The sequence below is a fragment of the Astatotilapia calliptera genome, chromosome 9 (genome assembly GCF_900246225.1).
Source record: "Astatotilapia calliptera chromosome 9, fAstCal1.2, whole genome shotgun sequence".
Classification (NCBI taxonomy): Eukaryota; Metazoa; Chordata; class Actinopteri; order Cichliformes; family Cichlidae; genus Astatotilapia; species Astatotilapia calliptera.
The window spans coordinates 20,480,383-20,501,110 of NC_039310.1; the positions used below are offsets into that span (position 1 = coordinate 20,480,383).

Below are 20,728 nucleotides of genomic sequence, written 5' to 3' on the forward strand. Positions count from 1 at the left end.
TCTTGTCCTACTCATCCACATGTCAAAAGTTCATTTGAATAAAGTTAAAAGTGAGCTGGATTTGACTTCCCCACCCCACCCTCCCCACGGCTCTCTAATGTAATATATGAGCGGGGACTTGCACGCGCTCACAGAGAAAGACAAACAGGATGCTTCTACTCGGGTGACTGGGATGAAAGGGACCGTGTGCTTGGACGCAGCTTGAATTCGTCTCCGCTGGTCCTGAGTTAGACAGCGTAGCCCGCTGCCTCCTTTTCACTCTCACGGACTTCGGCCAAACTGTGTGTGAATGAGTCATACTCCAGTAACACCCTGAATACAGCGACTCTGAGACTCCTGATCGCAATTCGATGAGCAGTTATGGGGCATGTGCTCATGCCTGCAGTGAGAATAATAATGATAATGCTCTTTAGCGTGTGTGACAGAGGGTTGGTCCCTTGGTTTGGTTTTTAAGCGTTATCCAAAAGCATGAATAGCGAATATGCTGAAGCAGTGAACATCAACAGCACATCAGCAGCAAGTACAGAAAAACAACTGAAAGCAGATCCTGTTTTTAAAAAAGTGCTTGTGATGGAGAGACTGTACATCATTAAACATATATTATGTATGGGCAAGAGGGGAAAAAATGCATAACTGGAGCAGAGTGGATGGTATTAAAGCTGGCTTTGAGGGAAAACACTGAGCAGAGGGGTTGTGTAAAACACTCAATTTGCCCAAATTACTAAAAATTAGGATGCATTAGTCATGGGAACTATTTGTTTGGCAGAAAAACACTTCAAAACTGCAGAGAGTGCAAGGATACTTTCCCCGAAGCTACTGCTGACTTTCACAATCATTACAGAATGTAGTGCAGTGATAAGTGGAAATGGACTGCCTGTTGTTACAGAGAGCAATCTTTAGAGGGCAAGAATAGTCTGCGTTAAACACTTAGTGTGTCGGGAAACTGAAATTTCAGCAATTTGTAACCAAATTTTATAAGACAGAGGGTGACAGTGATGGATTAACTTCAGTAGGATACCAGCTTTGATGTATTTAGACTGTAGACTGGTAAAAACCTTCTGGATAGTCAGCTGCTGTTCCTCTGTTTGCTTTTGGGTTACAACCGCATCGGTGGTCATAACAGCTGGAGGACACATCGTGGAAACAAGATCCTGCTGCAACAGCTCAAGTAGATGTTCTGCTTTGTCGTCTAGTTTTTCACTGTTTACTTTCATGTATTTTAATCTCTATTGAGCCTTTTTAGTTACTGTAAGATGTTGCAAGTCTAATCACTAATGACTTTTGCTTTAAAGTGGCTCTATTGTGCTTTTGCTTATTATCTGTGACCACAGTTTTAAATAATGAGGTCAGACTATATTGAAGTGATTCCTCTGAGCCTAAGATTCAGGCTTCAGACTGATCCAAATGATCCAAATCTCAGGCACACAGCTCTGACTGTGAGCATAGAAACCCCACCCACATGGTATTTAAACCATCTGTTTTTCAGGGGCAGCCAATCAGCACAAAGTTGGCTTAAAGGGAAAGAAGCTAAAAGAAGAAGCTTGCTTCAGACAGTGAATAAGTTGCAGGTATGTACCAGAGCCCAGCATGAAAATAAAAGAGTGTGTAAGTCATGTAAAGCTTCTCTTGCAGAGTGGAAATGAGGATAAAAGAGGTCTTCAAATAATTCATAATGTACAGATCTGTAAAGAAAGCCTCTGTAAACTGGGCAAAAAAAAAAACCATATGTTGCCTGTGCATGAACACACTTCTATACACACACAAAAATGCATGTACCACAACAGACGGACATGCATTGACTACAGTCTGAGTTTGAGTAGCCACATTTTTGAGGTTCTCGGCATGTTTGTGTGAGTCAACATGTTTAAGTGACTCTGTTTAAGTGGATAAAGGGGAGGTTTTGAAACTTCTTGATCTGGAGAGCTCTGTCGGCAGTCGTTGAGCCTGCGGCAAGCTGGACCTCACAGACTGTCAGCCACATTTATGTTCAGCCTAAAATCCTGCCATCAGAGGCAAAACCATTAGCGATGACTATCGGGACAGATGAGGTTCAGGCAGCCAGCTGTCTGTCCTGACATAGAATGATTCAATTAGAGCAACATGCTTGTAAATATCCAGGTAATTGTAGGTATGCAGCAACAGAAAGAGAGAAGGAGGTGGGCCCACACACTAAGGCCCTTTAATTCATGGCTTTTTATTCACACAAAAAAGGAGTTTTGTGATTAAAAAGAAGAAAAGGTCACGTCTCACTCACCGAACCTCTTGTATCCAAAAGACTGTACTTCCTCCTCGTCTGCAAAGTCGTCTGTGTGACATAATCAGAAACATATGACATAAATAGGTCACACAACTAGGGGTACACTGTATCTGAGACAGTTGTTAGGACTCCATAAATAACATAAAAGTGATAGAGACACTACCGGGCTGCTGCATAGAGTCAAAAATGTATAAAGTTATCTTTAAATACAAAGATCAGGGCAGCCAATGAGGATTTATGCTAGAGATAATAGAGTATCATCTCCTCTGTGTATGTGTGAGTGTGAGTTTAGAGATAGGAGGTCCACAGAACTGTAAAAACCACAGGCTGCGGTTTCTCTGGGTTGTTGACAGTAAACCCTAATTACACTGCTACACTGCACTGAAGACTGGAGCGGAGCACAGAGAACATCGCTGGTAATGGTTAACAGATGGGGCCAGGAGGAGGGTGACATGGGTAAGGGGGAGTGATGGGAGGGATGACTTTCACGAAGGGGGGGCGTTTAGACTAGATCAGGAGCTACTGTTGCAGAGTGGATCACACATTCCTGAGTGCTAATTCCCCTCCAGTTCACTCTACACGAGGAAGATGCTGATGAATTAGAACGCCTGCAGATTGTTGTCTTTAATCGGCTACTTGTTGGAGTTTAAGCACAAACACAGCAGTCAGTGATGAAGCTCTGCAGGTGGTGCTCACTGGTCATCATCAGTCATACCCTTCTCTTTCTCATGCTTAAAATCAAGTGAATCTAAAGCCTCTCTTTTCTCTCGTTTGTTAGATCTGGGCTTTTTTTAAATTCTCACATTATCAGTTTAGCGGCCAAATTGCGCAAACATTATTTGGTGTTTTAATTCTTTCAATGGGATGAAACTGGTGGTGGAAAAAACTGCATTTTACAACTTCTGCTGCGCAGTAGCGTAATGTCATCCAGATGTGCGCACTCGCAGAACACAAAGAAACACTTACATGTTAAATCAATGCAATATTTGAATGAAAGTAAAGGTCTTGCACTTTTCTTTCTGCAGCAACAGTTACGTACCTTTCATGGCGTTTTATCACTCGTTGAGAACTGTAGAAGAGATGAGGACCGCTGTCACTTTATGCGCATCTCACCATCCAGTGCAGAAGTGTAAACTTGTTCCAACACACTATAATTAAAGGATTTTTTTTAAAGCTACAAGTCTGCATTGACTTTCATGACTCTCAGTTTAAATTCCCATCGTTTCTGCTTTCTTGCTCGCTGTGGCTCAGAAGAGTGTTTGCGGGAGAGCTCAGATGATCCCAGAGCGCTGAGCTAAAGGAGAGTTGAGCTGAGACTTAGACCAGTGTTAAGTTACACAAAGCAGCAAGTTGTGTTTCCGGTGGTCCTTTCAGAATAAATTGTAGTCGCCCCACCTCTTTTCCACCCCTTAAACCACAGAAAATACAACTTATTTCCGGAAGATGAAATAGATGCCTAATAGATGAAGATGCCTTTCACATAATTTGTTCCCATTTCTTCTTTCTATGAAAAAAATACCAAACATATCTCAGTTTATCAAATATAACAATGCAAATGATCAAAAGATATTACTGAAAACCTGGCACCTCTTGTCAAGTGGTAGCCCTAAATTCTATCTACAGGATAGGATTTCGCATGGCACTCGTTCCAAACAAACTGCTGATGCAATAAAAGCATATCTGAATTAAAAACACACACAATAGAACACTCTCTGCCATTCACTGGCTTTCCTACAGCTCGAACATCAACATTATTGAAGCAGTGTTGGATCATCCTAACAGGGAACAGAACAAAAGGCAGCCAACATTTTCCTGAAGCCTGCTTAAAGAAAATACAAGAAGCCCTGCCTAAGAGAGTTCAGGTTGTGTTTATAAAAAATATATATATTATCACACTAAATATTGACTTTTCACCTTTTTGCACAAGCTGTGTTTTTGCCTTATATACTGTATTTCCATGTGTGTGTATATTTTTCAACAAGTGACTGCACATATTTTCCTAGTAAACTATAAAGATATGAAGGATGCCTCGGGTCTTTTGCACAGTTCTTGGTTTCAAGACATCAGAAAACAACTTCTGTGTCAAGCTCAAAATCTTTGCTTTGACACATTTAGGGGGGAAAACTAATCTATTGGTCATTTGTAACAACATATAGATGACATTTTCTGTCCTCTCTTTTAGATTTTCTAAGCGCTTTTAAGGTATCTAAATTTAATTTAGGCACGCTTTTATTGTGAAAGCTAAGATACTTCATTTCCGTCACTGGACTCAATTTCTGCATAACTTTCATACATAACTTGACAACCAAACTTGTTACTACATCTGTGCTGCACAGCCTTTCAAAGCAGTTACGGTCCCCGGCCCTCCTGCTGAGCCTCCTCCTGTGGGGACAGAGGAGGTGCGGACTGCTTTCAGCACTACAGACCGCGAGACGTCGCCCGACGCTGCAGTAATCCAGCCGGAGATGAGATTAGGTTACAGGGGGTTGATAGCAATCTCGTCCCCCGGGTAAAAATCTGGTACCCATTAGAGATAATTTCAAAGGTTGGAGAAGGTGGAAGGGAGCACCGCGACATTTCTGCCCAGTTTCTGTTTTGCATATTTAGGCTCATATCTCATGTCCTTCAAGGATTTAAAAATCATTTTAATATCAGCCTCCCTGCGGTAATAGATTAAATATGCTGTTTGGTGACGTGTTATCGTCTGATTTATCACGGCAGCCCCACAATTCTGCAAAACACTGCAGAGTATTTTCCATTGCTTCCACAGAACAGGAGAGAATCCTGCAGGAAAAAATAGCAGGCATACAAAAACTAAAATCAAAAACTTATAGATTCAAGAAAAAGTCTTACGGCTGCGTGAGAGCTGTACTTCAAAGGTATAAAAAAAGTTTGCATGATCCAGCTGCATGCATAAATTAGTGGAAAAACTATAACTATGCATTTTTATTGCCACGATGTCTAAATGAGCTCTGTTTGATAAAGCACAATAACATCCTCATGACAACATGGCTATATAGATGGTTGCACTTCCTCTAGAAACAACTTATTTTGCTGAGAAGTGTCCGCTGTTTATCCATATTAGACTGTAAGGTTCACTGGGCGCCATTTTTCTTTAACTCTTCCAGGTGTTGTGATAATTCCTGGACACTTCCTGTATCCACAGTCTTCAGATCACTGATCAAACACAGAGCTCCAGCTGCATCCTCCCAGACTAACAAAGAACATCAAAGAAATGAGACAGGCCCACTCTTGCATCTTCACAGTCCAGGTTAGTGTCACTGGGTTACATGATGCTAATCTTTTTACACTCGTTCACTTCATGCCAGTAAATTTTCCAGAAACGGATGCAGACAACATCAAGTGTCTCAGCACTGGAATCCTCTGGGCTTGGAAGGAAAGCAGCACACATGTCCAGCTCAGATCTGTTTGTTCTTCTTTCTTTGGATAACACAGCCTTCTAACTCTGGCTCAGCACTAATAGCTTGAGTTTGACCCAGTGTGCCACATAACATACTTCAGACCAAGTTGAGATGATCAAGCAACTAATTACTTGTTTTACTAAAGGCTTCAAAACTGTTATTTTACTGTCGGCTATGATTGGAGCAGCAGGCTAGTATTGGGGCGCAGAGAGAGATCGTGGTGAGCTAATAAAAAGCAGCTGAGGGTCAGGTAGCTTACTACCAAGCTCCTGCTGGTCCTTATTCAGGGGTTGGGACCTCATTTGCTGGGTCAAGGCTTTCTGCAGTGGGTTCAGATTAGCAGGAGATTTAGAAAGCATACAGGAATTCCACATTTGCCACGGTGCCGCCATGTAGTGATTAGAAAAATGGCAACTCAAATCATTCAATTGCTGCAGGAGAGATTCACTTTTGGCAGACTAGAGAAAGTACTTTTCCATAGACTGCTGAGATAGTTTAATAACTTTTTAGTTTATTAAAACTGTACCTTAACATAACCGTTCATGCCCTAAAAAAAGAAAGAAAATTATGATCACTTGGGGGCAGCAGTGACAAGCTCTAAAAAAATGATGAATTCTTACTGTAAAATCCTGTTTTTAAAAATAGTCTTAAATCTTCCACAGCTTAACTTACCAACAGGATTTTAAAATGCAACCACTATGACTTTATGCCTGAAAAAGAGATATAAAAATAAGGTGAAAGAGGGCTGGGCTGTACTTTTATGTAATACCACATTGTACCACAAGAGGGGGCAGTGAGTCAATGTAACCTTTATCCAACCAGTAAATGATTAAACATTTTTATTTAGAATGGCAGCCTGCAAATTCCAAAGCATCTTAAATAAATATATATACTTTAAAAAAAAAAGAAGCAGCTGCAAACATCTGGAAAAATTTAAACAAACTCATTAGACCAACACTGCCTCCTGGTAGTAAAGTTTTCAGTTAAAGTTTTTAAGATTAATTAAAAAATAGTGTCTTTAATACAGCTCCAGGTGTGCGGCTGGAATTTTCCATCAGGATCCTGAGTCTACCTGGTATCGCCCCTGGGCAGGGCCATCTTCTCCTCTGCAGTTCTACACACCTGGAGCTGATTGCAGGCAATCAAGCCAGAGTGATTTAGGCCTCACGCTGACATTCATTCACCGCCAGTTCATCATCAACTCATGTTGGTAGCCAGCTTACATGGTTCAGGCTCTCCTTGTGATTTACTCTGCTAACCTTGTTTTCTTGTGACACAGTTCCAGGACTCACCTTGACTCAAACCTCAAGCTTAAGCTCCTCTTTTGGACTCAGGATACCTTACCCAATCTTTGAAATCACTCTGTGCCTCATCTGCCTGCCCTTCCGCTATTGCACATCATCAGAAACCTTCAGATCTCAGGTCAGCCATCCCACACCGTCCAGCTCACTCTGGATTCACGTCACCCCTCCCTCATTGCTTACTCACTCCACCTGCAAGTAAGAAAAGTTGTAAAACATACTAACCATCTACAGAGCTCCTCTCCACTACCCTTCCCTAATTCAGTTGTCCTCTCTCCTCAGTGTGACTGCTAAACTGCTACGTTCCAGTGTACATCAATTCCCCCCTCTCAATCCATGTCAAGCTAGCCACGTAAACTAGGCCTCGCCACGTCAAGTCCTGTGTTTTATTGCCTCTGTCCTTACTTATCATATTTTGAGTTTAACCAATAAACATCGTAAAACGTTCTGCTGTCTCTGCTCTGGGTTCCTACACAGTCCAGTTTTTGTACCAAGCTTTCGGTCTTATGACACACTATTTTTAAGTATGACGACTTCCAGGATCAGATAGTTTCCAGTTTTCTCTGTGTGGATGGAAGACAGATTGGTAACGAACTAAAGGAAGAGTCTGAATACGTAAGTGGAGAAACGCACAAATACTGATGTTTCAATGAGGAAAACTAAGTATAAAAATGTTGTATGTAAAGTTAGATGGTTAATTACTAAGTGATAATGCATACAGTCACAATATCATTCTCCATAACTGGAAGAGTTTCAGACAGAGTGCCAGAAAGCTTTGTAGCTGTTCTGGTTACTCATGATGACAGATGGGTTTCAGTAAGACACAAGAGCCTAAAGGATTACATGCAGTTTCTTTTGGCTGTTTATCACCAGCTAGTACATTTACAGCACAGGTAACCATATCACAAGGCATACAGCTGTATTACGTGAAGTTGAAATGACAGTGCACATTGTAGAGTCAGGGTTCTTATCGATCTAAACCATATTTCGTGTTCCCTGGACTGGATTACACAGCTGTCTTCTACTGATTTTTTTTTGATACCCTACAGAAATGAATGGCTGCCTGGAATGGTAGAAAAACGGAAAACAAGCAACATAAACTGAAAGTCTACACAGTTTGTTGTTAAAGCTTAAACTAAGAGCAGCCGTATATCCTCTTTTCAGTTACCCTGTTTTGTGTATAGTGTGCACGTGTGCATGTGCAGTCCTCCTGCTCCTGTTGTGGCCTGCAGTGCAGAGCTTAACCCATGATTGAGACCATGCCAGTGTGTGTGCCAATTCTCTGCAGGGGGCTCAGGCTTACTGTCAGTCTGATAGAGATTAAAGCATAAAGTTTTACCTAAGGAGGGCTCTGGACTATGTTAGAGACCATTAAGTGCGTGAGACAGACAAACAACTGAGCACGTTATATTTACAGAGCATTAAAGTTGATCTGCAGGTATGCAGCGCGCATAAGGCTTAATAACCAATAATGCAAACACACTAATAGGATCTGTACTGCTGAGTAGATCCATAAAAATAGAACAATCCTCGGAGGAACCAGACTGTGTCAGTCTCATCCTTCCATAAGCACAAGCTGCTGCTTTTTTTTTTTCGGGAGTCGGATATTTTCAGAGCTCTCAAGGTAAAAGCTTGTTCTACATTTCTTCGGTTTGTGTTTTGCACAGAATGGCACAGTTGCAGTGCAACAGCAGGCTTGGATGAGATATTGGAGGAGACTTGCAATACAGCTGTTGTTTTTTTTAAACTAGATATTTTAAATGTTTGCAACCTGGAAGACATCTTACTCTGTGTTCACTGAAGGTTAATGGGAATAATTTGCATTGATAAGACGCCATAAACTAAATAAATATGCAGTATTCAGAGCAAAAACACACAGTTATGGTTGTTTCCTGTTATTTACTATTTACTTGCTGTTGCTTTCAGCTCATTTAAGAAAAAAATTGTGTAGTAATTTGAGGTTTTGTTGTGTACATTTTTTGGATATTCACCTTTATGTATAATTCATCTGCACTTTATGGTAGCAAGCCATCATATTTCCTAATGTGATACTAATGAACAAATCCAAAAAGATTAACTGACAGCTGCCTTAGTGGATCTGTTCAGCTCATCATGTTTATTGGTTTGACATTGATTTCATATTGGATACTAATGAACTGACATTTTATCCACTCCCCTTCATCCTGTAAATATTATATATAAATTTGCTTGTGAGCTGGCACCACCATGTGGTCGTTGTTTCTTTTTGCTAGAAAAAAAATTTCTTCTCCTGTTCTGAAGCTTGAGGCACGATGTGGAGGTTTCTTGCTCAGATTCTCTTCATCGCTGAAGTCATGCTCTGTGCCGCCGACTCTCCTCCGATCAGCGAGGAAACACTGAAAAGTAAGGCCTTTGCTGACGGAAAAGAAAAGCAAAAAACAAGACACCAGTGATTACTGTTGCAGAGCTTAAAGTATTGTGTGTTCCACGGGTGTGTGCAGGGCTTTCCGCAGCGGGAGAGCAGTATGTTGATGAGGAACTAAAGGGAACTTTGCTCGGAGTGAAGCAGGTGAAGGAAATGATGGAGAAGAAAGAAGAGAAGCACAGGCACCTGATGGATGCACTGAGGCACAGCAGTGATAAGAAGAAGGTGAATTCTGTTCGTTTTGCACTGTGCTGATCGTCCAGTTTCAAAAATCCTGCACAGCATTTGTGGCTGGTTAAGATGTACCCGCAATTAAAACCGTGTTTAAACGGTTTCATGCCAGTCCTTGTGCATTTTTCTGAAACCCACCACATATTTTCTGCTTCACAAAGACAAAGTCACATGGAGAGACCTCAAAGCAGACAGTGAAAAATGAGTGTGGGAGTGCAGCTGGTTAAGTGAGTCTGGGGTGTAGTTTTACTACAGTCAGGATAAATTAACTGTCTCTAGATTATTATATTTTCTGAGTGTTTTCAGAACGCAGGGCAGGGCAGAGTGCCAGAGCCTCAGACTTCATCTTATCCTCTGTGGTTTATTAAAAGGGAATGTATCTGTGACAGAGTTTTCTGTTTTTTGGGTTGGGTTTTAGGGGGTGATGCAGCTGGCCAAAGAAACACAGCAAAAAGTCGAGGAAGCCGAACAACAATGTCAAGATTTAACCAAATCTTCCTTTGGGGAGTGCCAACCATGTTTGGAAGATTCTTGTAAGGCCTTCTATACATCTACGTGTCGCCGCGGCTTCGCCTCTTTCTCGTTCAAGGTTTGACTTCAGCACATTCCAACAAAAGGAATCTCTTTAGGACTGATGTTTAAGGTGCAAACATATCTCTGTGAATCTCTCTCCCTCCCTTCAGGTAGAGGAGTTTTTCAGGAAAATGGCCACTAAGTTGGAAGATGCTGAGCAGGTCCACAATAAAAATCAGGAGAATTCAGGTGAAAATGTCGCAGCTGAAAAGCAGGTCACAGAGGACAAATCCAATATGGAGCTGCTGCAGGCTGAAGCATCGTTCAGCGACCTGTTGTCAAACATCAGCCTTTTGTACAACCAGAGCATTGGTCTGGCCAAGAAGATGCAACCCGTGTTTGGTCACGCCTTTCTAGAAACCTTTGCCACTGAGCTGCAGTCCAGCACGCTTTCGACCAGAGGGTCAAGCTCTGGCTTCCTTGGGTCGGTGGGTTTGGAGCACGTTCTTCACTCAGTGCTTGACTTTGGGAAGAGCGTGCTGGAAGGCTTCAGTGCCCCAGTGGCTGATTTGTTTGAGGAAATAAAAGAAGCTGAAGAGTACGTTCAGCAATCAAGTCGAGGTATCTGATGCACAACGCTGCACTCTTAAATGTGTGTGTTTGTAGACAATGGTTGTTTGTGTGTAACATAATTCATGTCCACCTACAAAGATACAGGCTTGTTTTCTGCAATGGGACCGCTGCAGAGCAGATATATGTGCAGAAGACTCCGCAGACAAGCATCAGAGTGCTGGAAGCTTCAAGACCTGTGTGAGACATGCAGGGATTATCTGTTAAAGGGTAAATCCAGATTTATTTTGCCGCTCTTCCCACACAGACACATATAAACAGTTTAAAACTGGTTTTATTTGACGTTAAAAAGAAGGAAAACTATGGAAAACAAAAAATGTCTGTCACAATTTCCTAGAGTCTCAATGCCACATAGCTTGTTGGGTCTGAAAAACTGTCCAAACCCAACAATGTGGTCAGATTAAAATGATTTAGCAGACACAAAAACAGAACATTCACATCTGAGAAATGGGAATCAACTTGTTTAGGGCATTTTTGAGGCTTTACTTGTTAAAATAGTTGTTGATTAATTTTCTCCTTGACTGAGAGGATTTTAAAAAATGGTTTTAACGCTTTTTAGATAGATGCTTAAAATTCTTTCATCAGGAATAATGCAAAAAAAAAAAAGTCCTTTAGTTCAACATGAACATCTGGATTTCTGCCTCCTCATACAGCATGCCCCAGCATGCAGCAGTTGCACTCTGAGATGGAGGAGATGTACATGCTGCTGAACGCCTCCCGTCAGCAGTATGACGGCAGGCTGCAGCTGGTCCACAGACACACAGCAGACACTCAGATGTGGCTCAGCAGCATGCATGACAAGTATGGCTGGGTCAGCCAGCTGTCCAACAGCACAGTGGACCCACACAGCATCTTCAGTGTGATATTGGTATGTGGCTAGTGATGCTGCATCTGTAGACATTATCTTTGCTGTATAAATTGGGAAGCTTTTATTAAGGTTGCAACAAGCCAAGGTTGCAATTTTGAGTCAGACGGCTACTTTCATTTTCATCTCTTCTCATCTTTTAGGTGAGTCCACAGCAACAGATAAAGAATAACAAGCCTAAAGCAGACAGCAGTGTCACTGTCTCCATAATGGATTCAGCCCCAGTAACCATACTGGTCCCAGCAGATCTGGAGGTGGATGACCCTGCTTTCATCCAAAATGTTGCTCTAGAGGCTCTGACACTATATAAACGGAAGATAAAAGGTATTGATCCCACGATTGTGGTCCCTTAGTGCAGTATTTGGCTACCAGCATCACCTGGCAGAGTTCCAAATTGAATTTAACCCAGATGAACTGCGATCATTTGAAAGCGCTTTACACTGCGATCGCTACAGATTGGATAGTATGTTGCAATCCAAGATGATAATGTGACTAGAAAAACAATCATACATTCCTCTTTTTATTGACTTGTTTAAAAAGATTAATTGGATCTACATGAAATCAATCTCTAATTATATTATATTTTTTGTTTTTTAATGGTCTGTACACTTACATAATGTAAAACTTAATAGTTTTTTTCTGCACAGGAATGGAGTAATGTGATCATACCACCATGGGAACAGTTTCTTCATGCAGAGTGAAGAGTCCAGGACATTCAGGTTTTCTCGTGCACAATTAAGCTGATCTGTATAATACTTGAAAATGCACCGCATAGACCTCTAAACCTTCATATGCACAGTTTATGTTGTTCTTATTCATGTATTTTGATGCTTAGATTTTTAAACGTCTACGCAATAAAACAGTGTACACTCCTCAACCTCTATTTTGTTTGTTATTTATGTCACGAGTACTTTTGAATTTAGTTTTTGAATCGTACTTCATAGTATGTTTTGTTTACAGTTTTAAATAAATGCAAACCGTGGTTTGCATCTCGTAAATCTGTAAGAACAGTGAAAGGGTGACTTTTGTTCGTATGCATTTCTCTTATCAATTCAGTTTTCAATCACGTGATCGACTCACTAATTTGGCGGTAAAGGGGCGCAGTGGTGTTTTGCCCACGTGAACCTTGCTTTGTTGCACATGCGGAAGAGGTCCATATAAGAAAAATCTTCTCCTTCTATGATTGGCCGTTCTATCGCTGTACCCAGAACAGCCAACCAGAGAAGCAGTTTGACTGGGAGCGCAACAAAATGCAAAAAATGAGCGGGAGTTCTTCAGTTGATTCTGAGGCTGGAAACACTGAAACAGTTTATTTACAAAAATGCCCGCAACTTCTGAAATACACGCCGGGGAGCTGCCGAAGCAGGGCAGCTGTGAGAAAGACGAAAAGCAGCGGCTGACGACGGCGGCCGAGAAGCAGAAAAACTCTGGATTTTTCTGTGATGAACAAGGATATCTGAGTCTGGTGGAGCACATCTTGGAGAACGGCCGCTTAAAGGGGGACCGAACCAACACTGGAGTCCTGTCCCTGTTCGGCGCTCAAGTCAGATACAGCCTGAGAGGTACAGTTTACAGCTAGCATGGCATTGTATCTGTGTGTTAAAAGTACTGAAAACAGAAGGACTGCATGAAGTAATATGAAAAAGTCTTCCTAAAACAAAGTAATCTGCACCTTTTAGTCTGCTAACCACTGTAATTGACTTACAAGTATAAAGTGGCATAACATTAAAATATAAAATAAAGGTAGTCGTTGCATAAATACCCATCTGCAAATGACAGCTGCTTCCTACTTCCTCAGCAACATCACGTAACGTTTTTGGTTTTTTTTTTTTTTTGCGCAATCTTTCACAGACCAGTTTCCCCTGTTGACAACAAAGAGAGTGTTCTGGAGAGGGATCCTTGAGGAGCTGCTGTGGTTCATCAGGGTGAGCCTGGCAGGAAAACAAAAGAAACACAAGTCAATGAAAATCTTGCCAGTGTATAAATTAGATCTGATATTTTTGCAATCTGTCACAGGGATCAACAAATTCCAAGGAGCTGTCAGAAAAAGGAGTGAAGATCTGGGATGCCAACGGGTCTCGGGACTTTCTGGACAACCTTGGGTTCACTGACAGAGAAGAGGGTGACCTAGGACCTGTGTATGGTTTCCAGTGGAGGCACTTTGGTGCAGAGTACACAGACATGCATGCAGGTACAGTTTTCACCCAGTTGAATGAAGCTGTGAAGTCATTTGTCAGGATCAGATCTGCTCACCAAACTGTAGCCATGCATATAATTTTTCCTTTATTTGTCCATATTTTTATCCCAGTAGAAGAAAAGCAATGCAGGTTTGTTTGTGGTTGGTGCGGCAGCTATACAAGTAACTGTCTGAATTACTACATATAACTGGAAGTGCATGAGGAAACATCCACCTTTGGACTTTATAGTTAATTTGTTCACTCAAAGGTATTTGAGGGCCACCCTTTATTTAGTCATTCTGAATATTTCATAAAGATGCACAGAAATTCTGTAAAACATACAGCAGGCTGTGGGTTTTTACAGGTGTTATCTTATATGGAAATGCTGCTGTAAATGAAAATCATTTGTAGAGATGTCGAGTTTTCATGTTTTTTCCTGGTTTCATCTTTGGACAGATTACACAGGACAAGGTGTTGACCAGCTGCAGAAAGTCATTGACACCATCAAAACGAATCCAGAGGACCGGCGCATCATCATGTGTGCCTGGAACCCCAAAGGTGAGGCCAACGGAGACCTTTTGCTTTAAGTCGCATTTGGTGAAGAATTATACAAAAGGTAAATCTTTGTCGTGTCTTGTGGTGTTGCAGACCTTCCTAGGATGGCGCTGCCCCCCTGCCACGCACTCTGCCAGTTCTACGTGTGCGACGGCGAGCTGTCGTGTCAGCTGTACCAGCGCTCAGCTGATATGGGATTAGGGGTGCCTTTCAACATCGCCAGCTATTCACTTCTTACCTACATGATTGCACACATTACAGGACTCAAGGTATGGCCAGTGCATTCTTGTCATATTTGATACCTGTTTGGTCCAGCAGTGTCCCCTCTATCGCATCACCTGATATATATTTTTTTAATCTGTCCATTCAGCCGGGCGACTTTGTTCACACCCTGGGAGATGCTCATGTTTACCTCAACCATACTGAACCTCTCAAAGGGCAGGTGGGTTACTTAAATGTGCTTCTTGCATGTCTCATTGCTTTTTTTTTTTTAAAATTTCAAACTTACACGTTTGTTTGTGTTTCATGTGCAGCTTCAGCGAGAGATCCGACCATTCCCCAAACTGAGGATCCTGAGAAAAGTGGAGAAAATCGATGATTTCCGCATGGAGGACTTTGAGATCTACGACTACAACCCACATCCCACAATCAAAATGAAGATGGCTGTGTAAACTCAAGTCACAACGTTGTTCTGAATGAACAGTATGCTCTCCACTGTAATGTGTTCCTGCTTCACTCATGCTAAAAGTTCAGTTTTTTTCTGTCTGGTTTGGGTGAACTCTCTTTTAATCCTTAAGCACTTCAAAGTGTTTTTTTTCTCTCTCTTCAAGTTCTTTGTTTTGTGTTTTAAATGAATAATTATCTAAGTCTGTAAATAAAGATGTTAACTTTGTCAGCTTGAGCGCAATCTAGTTGTACATTCAGTACAAAATATGACACTGGTGGGTAAGTGGAGAGTTTGCTTTGATTTTTAGTTTATTTAAAGAGTTTGAAGATGCTAGTTGTGACTTTGCAAGACGTCACAAAAGTTAAAAGATGTGTTCATATATCCTAATAAAGGACGGGTTTACCAATTAAAACTAAGTAAAGGGTGTCACATACAGTGAGCCCAGGTTGCCTACTTTACAGCTTTGTCCACAAGTCTTTAATTCCATGTATTTGCAACTTCCTATATGCTAACTGATGAACTGGAGTTGTACACCCATGAACTGTTTGGCTTAAACAGGGTAGCATCCTTCAGATATCTTGTTAATGGGTTTCTGCTGCAAAGCACTGCATAGGAGGGAAATTCTTCAGAAGACAGAATTTAGAGGATTTACATGATAAGTGCTTATGAAGGAAAGATGACCACAATCTGATGACTTAAGAGGACTTAATACAAGGTTTACAGCTTGACTTGTAATTTTTCAAGTTTCATTAATATAGTTCTATTTCACAGCAGCAGTTTTCTCACAGCACTTTACATTATAAAGGAAAGACCAAAGAGTATTAAAAAAAAATCAAATGATTCACTAAAGCTTGGCACTTTGATCAGTAAGAAGAAAAATATTCTATTTACGGTAACAGAAAAAGAGCTCTGGAGAAAGTTAATTTCAGTTCCCCAGGCTTTCTGAAAGACTTTTTCTTTGGACATTTTCAGTCCAGTCCTTTTATGTGACAATTTCAGAATGTTTTTTCCCCTCCAATGTTTGTACTGTACAAATGTAAAATGTTTAAAATACAGTCCCTATTTCTTTATTTCCTGTTTCCATATGTCTCCTTCAGGGTACTCATGTCGGTTCACAGATTCCTCCAGCATCTCACAAGAATAGCCTGGATCCTGAAATCAAAGAGCAGAACGATCTATACCAGCAGCTGTAAACAACGCAAAGTTGTTGTTTTTTTTCAGAGTAATGCAGATTGACTTCCTAATCAGTTTCTTGCCTTCGGTGGCATATAGTGGGCGTCTTGAATCACTACAGGACTAGTGAAGTGCTCGTGGAGGTGGTCTACATATTCACACATTCTGGGGGGAAAACAAATCAAAAAGTCAGTGTTTGGTTATAATCACTGAGATCAAACTGTTGATAAAAATAAACGCTGCTCCTACCGGTTCCTGAGATCCGCAGACACGCAGATGTAATCAAACAGAATCAGATGCTGGACGAGCTCACAGAGCCCGACTCCACCGGCATGAGGACACACAGGCACTGAGAAAGAAGAAACGCAAACCCACGAGTTTCCTCTGTGTAGGCAGTATTTGTCTAATAACCTTTGAGGGCCTTTGGCAACTTTTAAAAAACATGCCTTGGGGATCTGTATGATTCATGATTGTTATTCCTTGAACTTTTACCTTGGAACTTGTAAGCCATCAGTAGCACGGCCAGGTTCTCGTTGACACTGCCCAGCCTACAGCTGTCTATCTGGACAAACTGCAGTGCAGAGGCCTGCAGGAACTGCTTAAACATCACCCTGTTGTGACACTGGAGAGAAAACTCAACTCAACTCAACTAAAAATATAACCCATCAAAGATATGCTTGTTGGAACAGACCTGAGCTCTGACCTGCTCGCCTGTTGCCACTCCAATCCCCAGTGGAGCCAAAGCCTGCAACAAGAAAGTTGTTTATAACTCAACAGCCCTGGATGGATGACTGAATGTACCTAAGAGACAGAAAGAGGGTCCTGTTCTTGTGTTTATTGTTACCCTTAATATTATTCATTAGAAATCAATGATACAACCATATAGAGGTTTAAAACGACTGCCAAGGGATGCAAAATAGCCACAGAAAGACATAAAATGTATCTGATGGTTGCTTTGTTTTGATGATTTTTCAACCTTTCTGTTGTCCCATATACATACTGTATCACAGAAATGCCTTTCATACACATAAACAAGCTGAAAACTAGAAATTATTCTCTTACCTTGGAAATAGCAGCATGACCCAGGATGTCATCTGGAGACGTGGGCTCCTCGATCCAAAGGGGTTTGACCTCAGCCAGTCTGGACACCCAACTTATGGCCTCGGCTACGTCCCATCTCTGGTTGGCGTCGATCATCTAACAGGAAAATAAACCCCTTTGGTATAATTTCCTAATGCCATTACACATGCAGGGGCAAGAACAGGCTTACCAATGTGCTGCTGGGTCCAATCATTTTCCTTATGAGGCGGCACCGGCGTATGTCGTCCTCTAGATCAGCGCCAACCTTCACCTTAAATCTGGTCCATCCACTTTTAAGAGCATCCGAGCAGAGCTTAACAGAAACATGACTGTCATTACAGTTAGTAGTATGCCTAACTAGGCACACTGTTTGCTGAGCGATTTATACAACAGAGACCTGCTTGAGCTGCTGGTCTGAGTATCCGAGCCAAGCACAGGAGGTGGTATATGCAGGATAACCCTCTTTCAGCATCTGATCCTCTGATGGAAAAAAGATATGTACTGAATTAAATTGTGTTTAAATGGAATAAACTGGCCTTTTATGGTGGCTGAAAGGGCTCTGGTTGATTTCTAAAGAGGCAGTAATTAGTGTGCTCACCTCTCTGCTTCTTGCCCTCCTGTGCTTTCACAAGTATGTCTAAGAAAAGAATGAAGACAGAAGGAGTGTGACACAGCGTTTTGGTAACACTGCATTTCTCAAACTGTACTGGACACACTCAATGACGTCAAAAACCAGTCTCACCCAGAGCTTCTTCCTCTGTAAGCACATCAGTGATGTATCTGAAGTCGATGCACGACACAATCTGCTTCGGGTCCTGAATTGACAAATACATGGCATGATATTTCCCTTGTGATTACATCTCGGATATAAATCGGTGGAGTAAATTATCTCTGACTCACCATGTCCACGAGCAGCTTCCACAGCGGCTGTGGAAAAAGTCTGTGAGCCATGATGTGTCATGCTTTATGAAAGAAACAAAGTTTTACTTATTAAGCTTCATCTGAGATTTCCCCACCTTGCCTTCAGCTCTTGCCCAGAGGTCCCACACAGCATTCAGGACTGCAGCAGTGGCCAGGTGGATCACTCCTTTCTCTGGGCCTAACTGTACCAGACGAGAGTCATAATTACATCTAGCAAAACTGGAGAGTACACCGCCGTTTGTTAACAGACACATTTTTCATCATGCATTTATTAACTAGGTCTCTTTTTATAGTTAATTATTGTTGGAGGCTTTTTTGGCATGAAAAAACAAGCATACATTATTCAACAACACTGGCAAAGCCACCAGTCTGAATAAGCTGTCTCGTATGGATACAAAAGTGTGGGCACCGCTAGATAAATGACATATTTTATATTTATAAAATATGTCATTTAACATTTATTCAATAATCATATTGATATTAACCCATAAGTGTTAAACACCGAGTGAATATCAGCAGATTCCATCAGTCAAGTGAAACTGATATTAGCTTGAAATCTAAAGAAATGACTGTAATCTGGTCATGTTTGTTATGTTATGTTTGTACTCTCACCCATCTCATCTGGCCATCACTGGTCAGGAGGCGGTAAAATCCACGGAAGTTACTCACAATCTCCTGCAAAGATTTGCCGATAACTAGTCCTGCAAGGGCCTTGACAGCGCACAGCACTGTGGGGTTTCAACCAGCAACAAAAACAAAGAAAAACTGGATGAAGATCAAAACTTCAACAAAGATCTATAATTTTAATAAACCTCATTTAAACAGATACAGGGACTGTGGAGTCTGAGAAGACAGCCCTGCAACAGCCAAGTTATGATGTTCGGTGTTTTGTCCAGTTTATCTCCCTGTTGCTCTGTGCCACCCTACACAAAGGCGTCTCGCTCATAAGCCTGCACTCTTTGATATCCACTGTGACTAATTGAGGGTGAGTGGGAAGAGAAGAGAACAGAGAGAGACAGAGTAACAGTTACACTATGTTAGACAGAGATGAATAATTACTAATGAATATTTTTCAGTTTCAACAGTTTTCAACAGTAGTTTCCTGTTTTATTTTGATAGTCTCTTGCCTTGACAATATTTTCTGTTGCTGCAGCGTCAAGAGCACTTGAGTTCATGAACTCAAGTGCTCTTGATGCTTTATAACCAGCTACTTTGCACGTACAGCGAGTGAAAGCATTGGGTGAACCGAATGAGGCGAAATTAAATCGAGCTATTAGACCTGAGTGAACTCGTATTGATCAGAGTTAGAACAACTAAAATAAACTTAGATTAACCTGAAAGGAACTAATATAGGTTAAGCGGTAGTTGATACAAATCAGGATTTAAAACCAAACCTGGGAAGGGGGAGAAATATATCTTTGTTTTGCTTTTGTTTGTTTGTTTTTTTATCTTCTTTTTTTATTTAAAATAACTAATGCCATATATACACACCTACACACCATATACACATTTTTATAGTCAATCCTCATGTATTTACTGTGTGCGTATTAACTAGTAATCCATCCTTATTCCAGCATCTATGAACCACCATACATGTTATAAATGTTATCGTTTTTGTCATGTTTATATCATGTCAGTATTCTCTGTAATGTAACTGAAATCCATTGACTAAAACTACCACAAGATGGCAGTGCAGGGCTTGGAAATTAAAAAGAGAAAAATCATCCAAGATCGGACATTTTCTCTGCAACTTTTTAATCATTAAGGAGCATGTAGGCCATAGAAACACCGACAATAAACCATAATGTGGCTGATTTCTGCATTGTTAATGTTTTTTTAAACAATTTGGTGGTGTAAGTTATGAGACGTTGTATTCATGTAAAAATCTACATCGCAGTTGTAATTTTGCTCAATAAAAAACAGCAGCGTTTTCACATTTACTCTATATAGCTGAGATTTTTTTCCCCTACCGAAAACCTTTTGATAAAATTCACACTGTTCAAGAACCAGAAATTCCGAGCTCACTGCGTGCACTTGAATGCAACAGCAAGTTTGTTGTGGTGGCTTCGTCAAAGTGGGTCTTTAAGGCCGCCCCGCGTGGATCTTACCGATCTCGGTGCCTTTTCCCAACGTGAACGTGAGGCCGAAACCTTTGAGGCCGCTGTCCGTGTCGAGGACCACATAGGCGGCCGAGTAGTCCGGGTCAGTGTGCTGCAGCGTGGACATGAGAGGGAGGGGGGAAAGGTCTCATTCTTGTGACTGTGTCTGTGAATGCGAACATGCACGCGCGTGGAGAACGAGCTGCACAAACTTCTTACCATCGCGTCTGAGCCGTGCTGCTCCAGGGACGTCGGGAACCTCACATCCCTCACTCTCAAATTAACAATTTTGTGCGACATCTCTGCGCACAGATTAAATCTGTCATGTGATCGAAGCGGTTTCTGCTGTTGTGACCTCTGTAAGCTTACCCCACCCACTTCACCGTGTCGTGCCGGTTTAAACATTAAAGATGAGGCTTAAAGAGACAAATCA

The 20,728-nt window shown here is 41.4% G+C and overlaps 4 protein-coding genes and 1 long non-coding RNA gene across 6 annotated transcripts in view; 2 read left to right on the forward strand and 3 right to left on the reverse strand.

Moving 5' to 3' along the window:
- The window catches only part of LOC113029145 (collectin-12), a 45,102-nt gene extending 41,527 nt beyond the window's left edge, over nt 1–3,575 (reverse strand). The window contains exons 1-2 of the mRNA XM_026179816.1: nt 3,297–3,575; nt 2,255–2,305 (exon numbers count right to left, since the gene is read on the reverse strand). Coding sequence (XP_026035601.1) covers nt 2,255–2,305; nt 3,297–3,303 — 58 coding nt within the window. The 5' untranslated portion in view covers nt 3,304–3,575. The remainder of the gene's footprint in view (nt 1–2,254; nt 2,306–3,296) is intronic.
- A 4,571-nt stretch (nt 3,576–8,146) lies between these two features.
- Nucleotides 8,147–12,500, forward strand: LOC113029147 (clusterin-like protein 1). 2 transcript variants are annotated; one of them, XM_026179819.1, is made up of 9 exons: nt 8,147–8,604; nt 9,233–9,362; nt 9,461–9,609; nt 10,034–10,204; nt 10,299–10,749; nt 10,840–10,968; nt 11,412–11,626; nt 11,767–11,947; nt 12,271–12,500. In XM_026179819.1, exons 2-9 carry the CDS (start codon nt 9,272–9,274, stop codon nt 12,279–12,281), a joined length of 1,398 nt encoding a protein of 465 aa, XP_026035604.1. In that variant the 5' UTR covers nt 8,147–8,604; nt 9,233–9,271; the 3' UTR covers nt 12,282–12,500. The 2 variants fall into 2 exon arrangements, with proteins under 2 accessions (XP_026035604.1, XP_026035603.1); XM_026179818.1 differs by having other exon boundaries at nt 8,148–8,604; nt 9,261–9,362.
- A 73-nt stretch (nt 12,501–12,573) lies between these two features.
- tyms (thymidylate synthetase) lies at nt 12,574–15,250 on the forward strand. The gene is made up of 7 exons (XM_026179820.1): nt 12,574–13,185; nt 13,475–13,548; nt 13,640–13,814; nt 14,257–14,358; nt 14,449–14,624; nt 14,726–14,797; nt 14,889–15,250. Exons 1-7 carry the CDS (start codon nt 12,945–12,947, stop codon nt 15,024–15,026), a joined length of 978 nt encoding a protein of 325 aa, XP_026035605.1. The 5' UTR covers nt 12,574–12,944; the 3' UTR covers nt 15,027–15,250.
- LOC113029149 (uncharacterized) lies at nt 13,444–14,925 on the reverse strand. Its single transcript, XR_003273354.1, has 2 exons — nt 14,864–14,925; nt 13,444–13,554 (listed from the first exon to the last, which is right to left on the reverse strand). It is a non-coding gene; the product is annotated as an uncharacterized LOC113029149 (long non-coding RNA).
- An 802-nt stretch (nt 15,251–16,052) lies between the features above and the next one.
- On the reverse strand, nt 16,053–20,718 carry enosf1 (enolase superfamily member 1). The gene is made up of 15 exons (XM_026179822.1): nt 20,515–20,718; nt 20,305–20,407; nt 18,809–18,924; nt 18,292–18,378; nt 18,176–18,202; nt 18,018–18,090; nt 17,874–17,912; nt 17,673–17,755; nt 17,466–17,588; nt 17,258–17,392; nt 16,899–16,940; nt 16,688–16,817; nt 16,445–16,544; nt 16,279–16,360; nt 16,053–16,174 (listed from the first exon to the last, which is right to left on the reverse strand). The coding sequence occupies exons 1-15, from the start codon at nt 20,698–20,700 to the stop codon at nt 16,082–16,084; spliced, it is 1,419 nt and encodes a 472-aa protein (XP_026035607.1). The 5' UTR covers nt 20,701–20,718; the 3' UTR covers nt 16,053–16,081.
- Between the last annotated feature and the right edge of the window lie 10 nt (nt 20,719–20,728).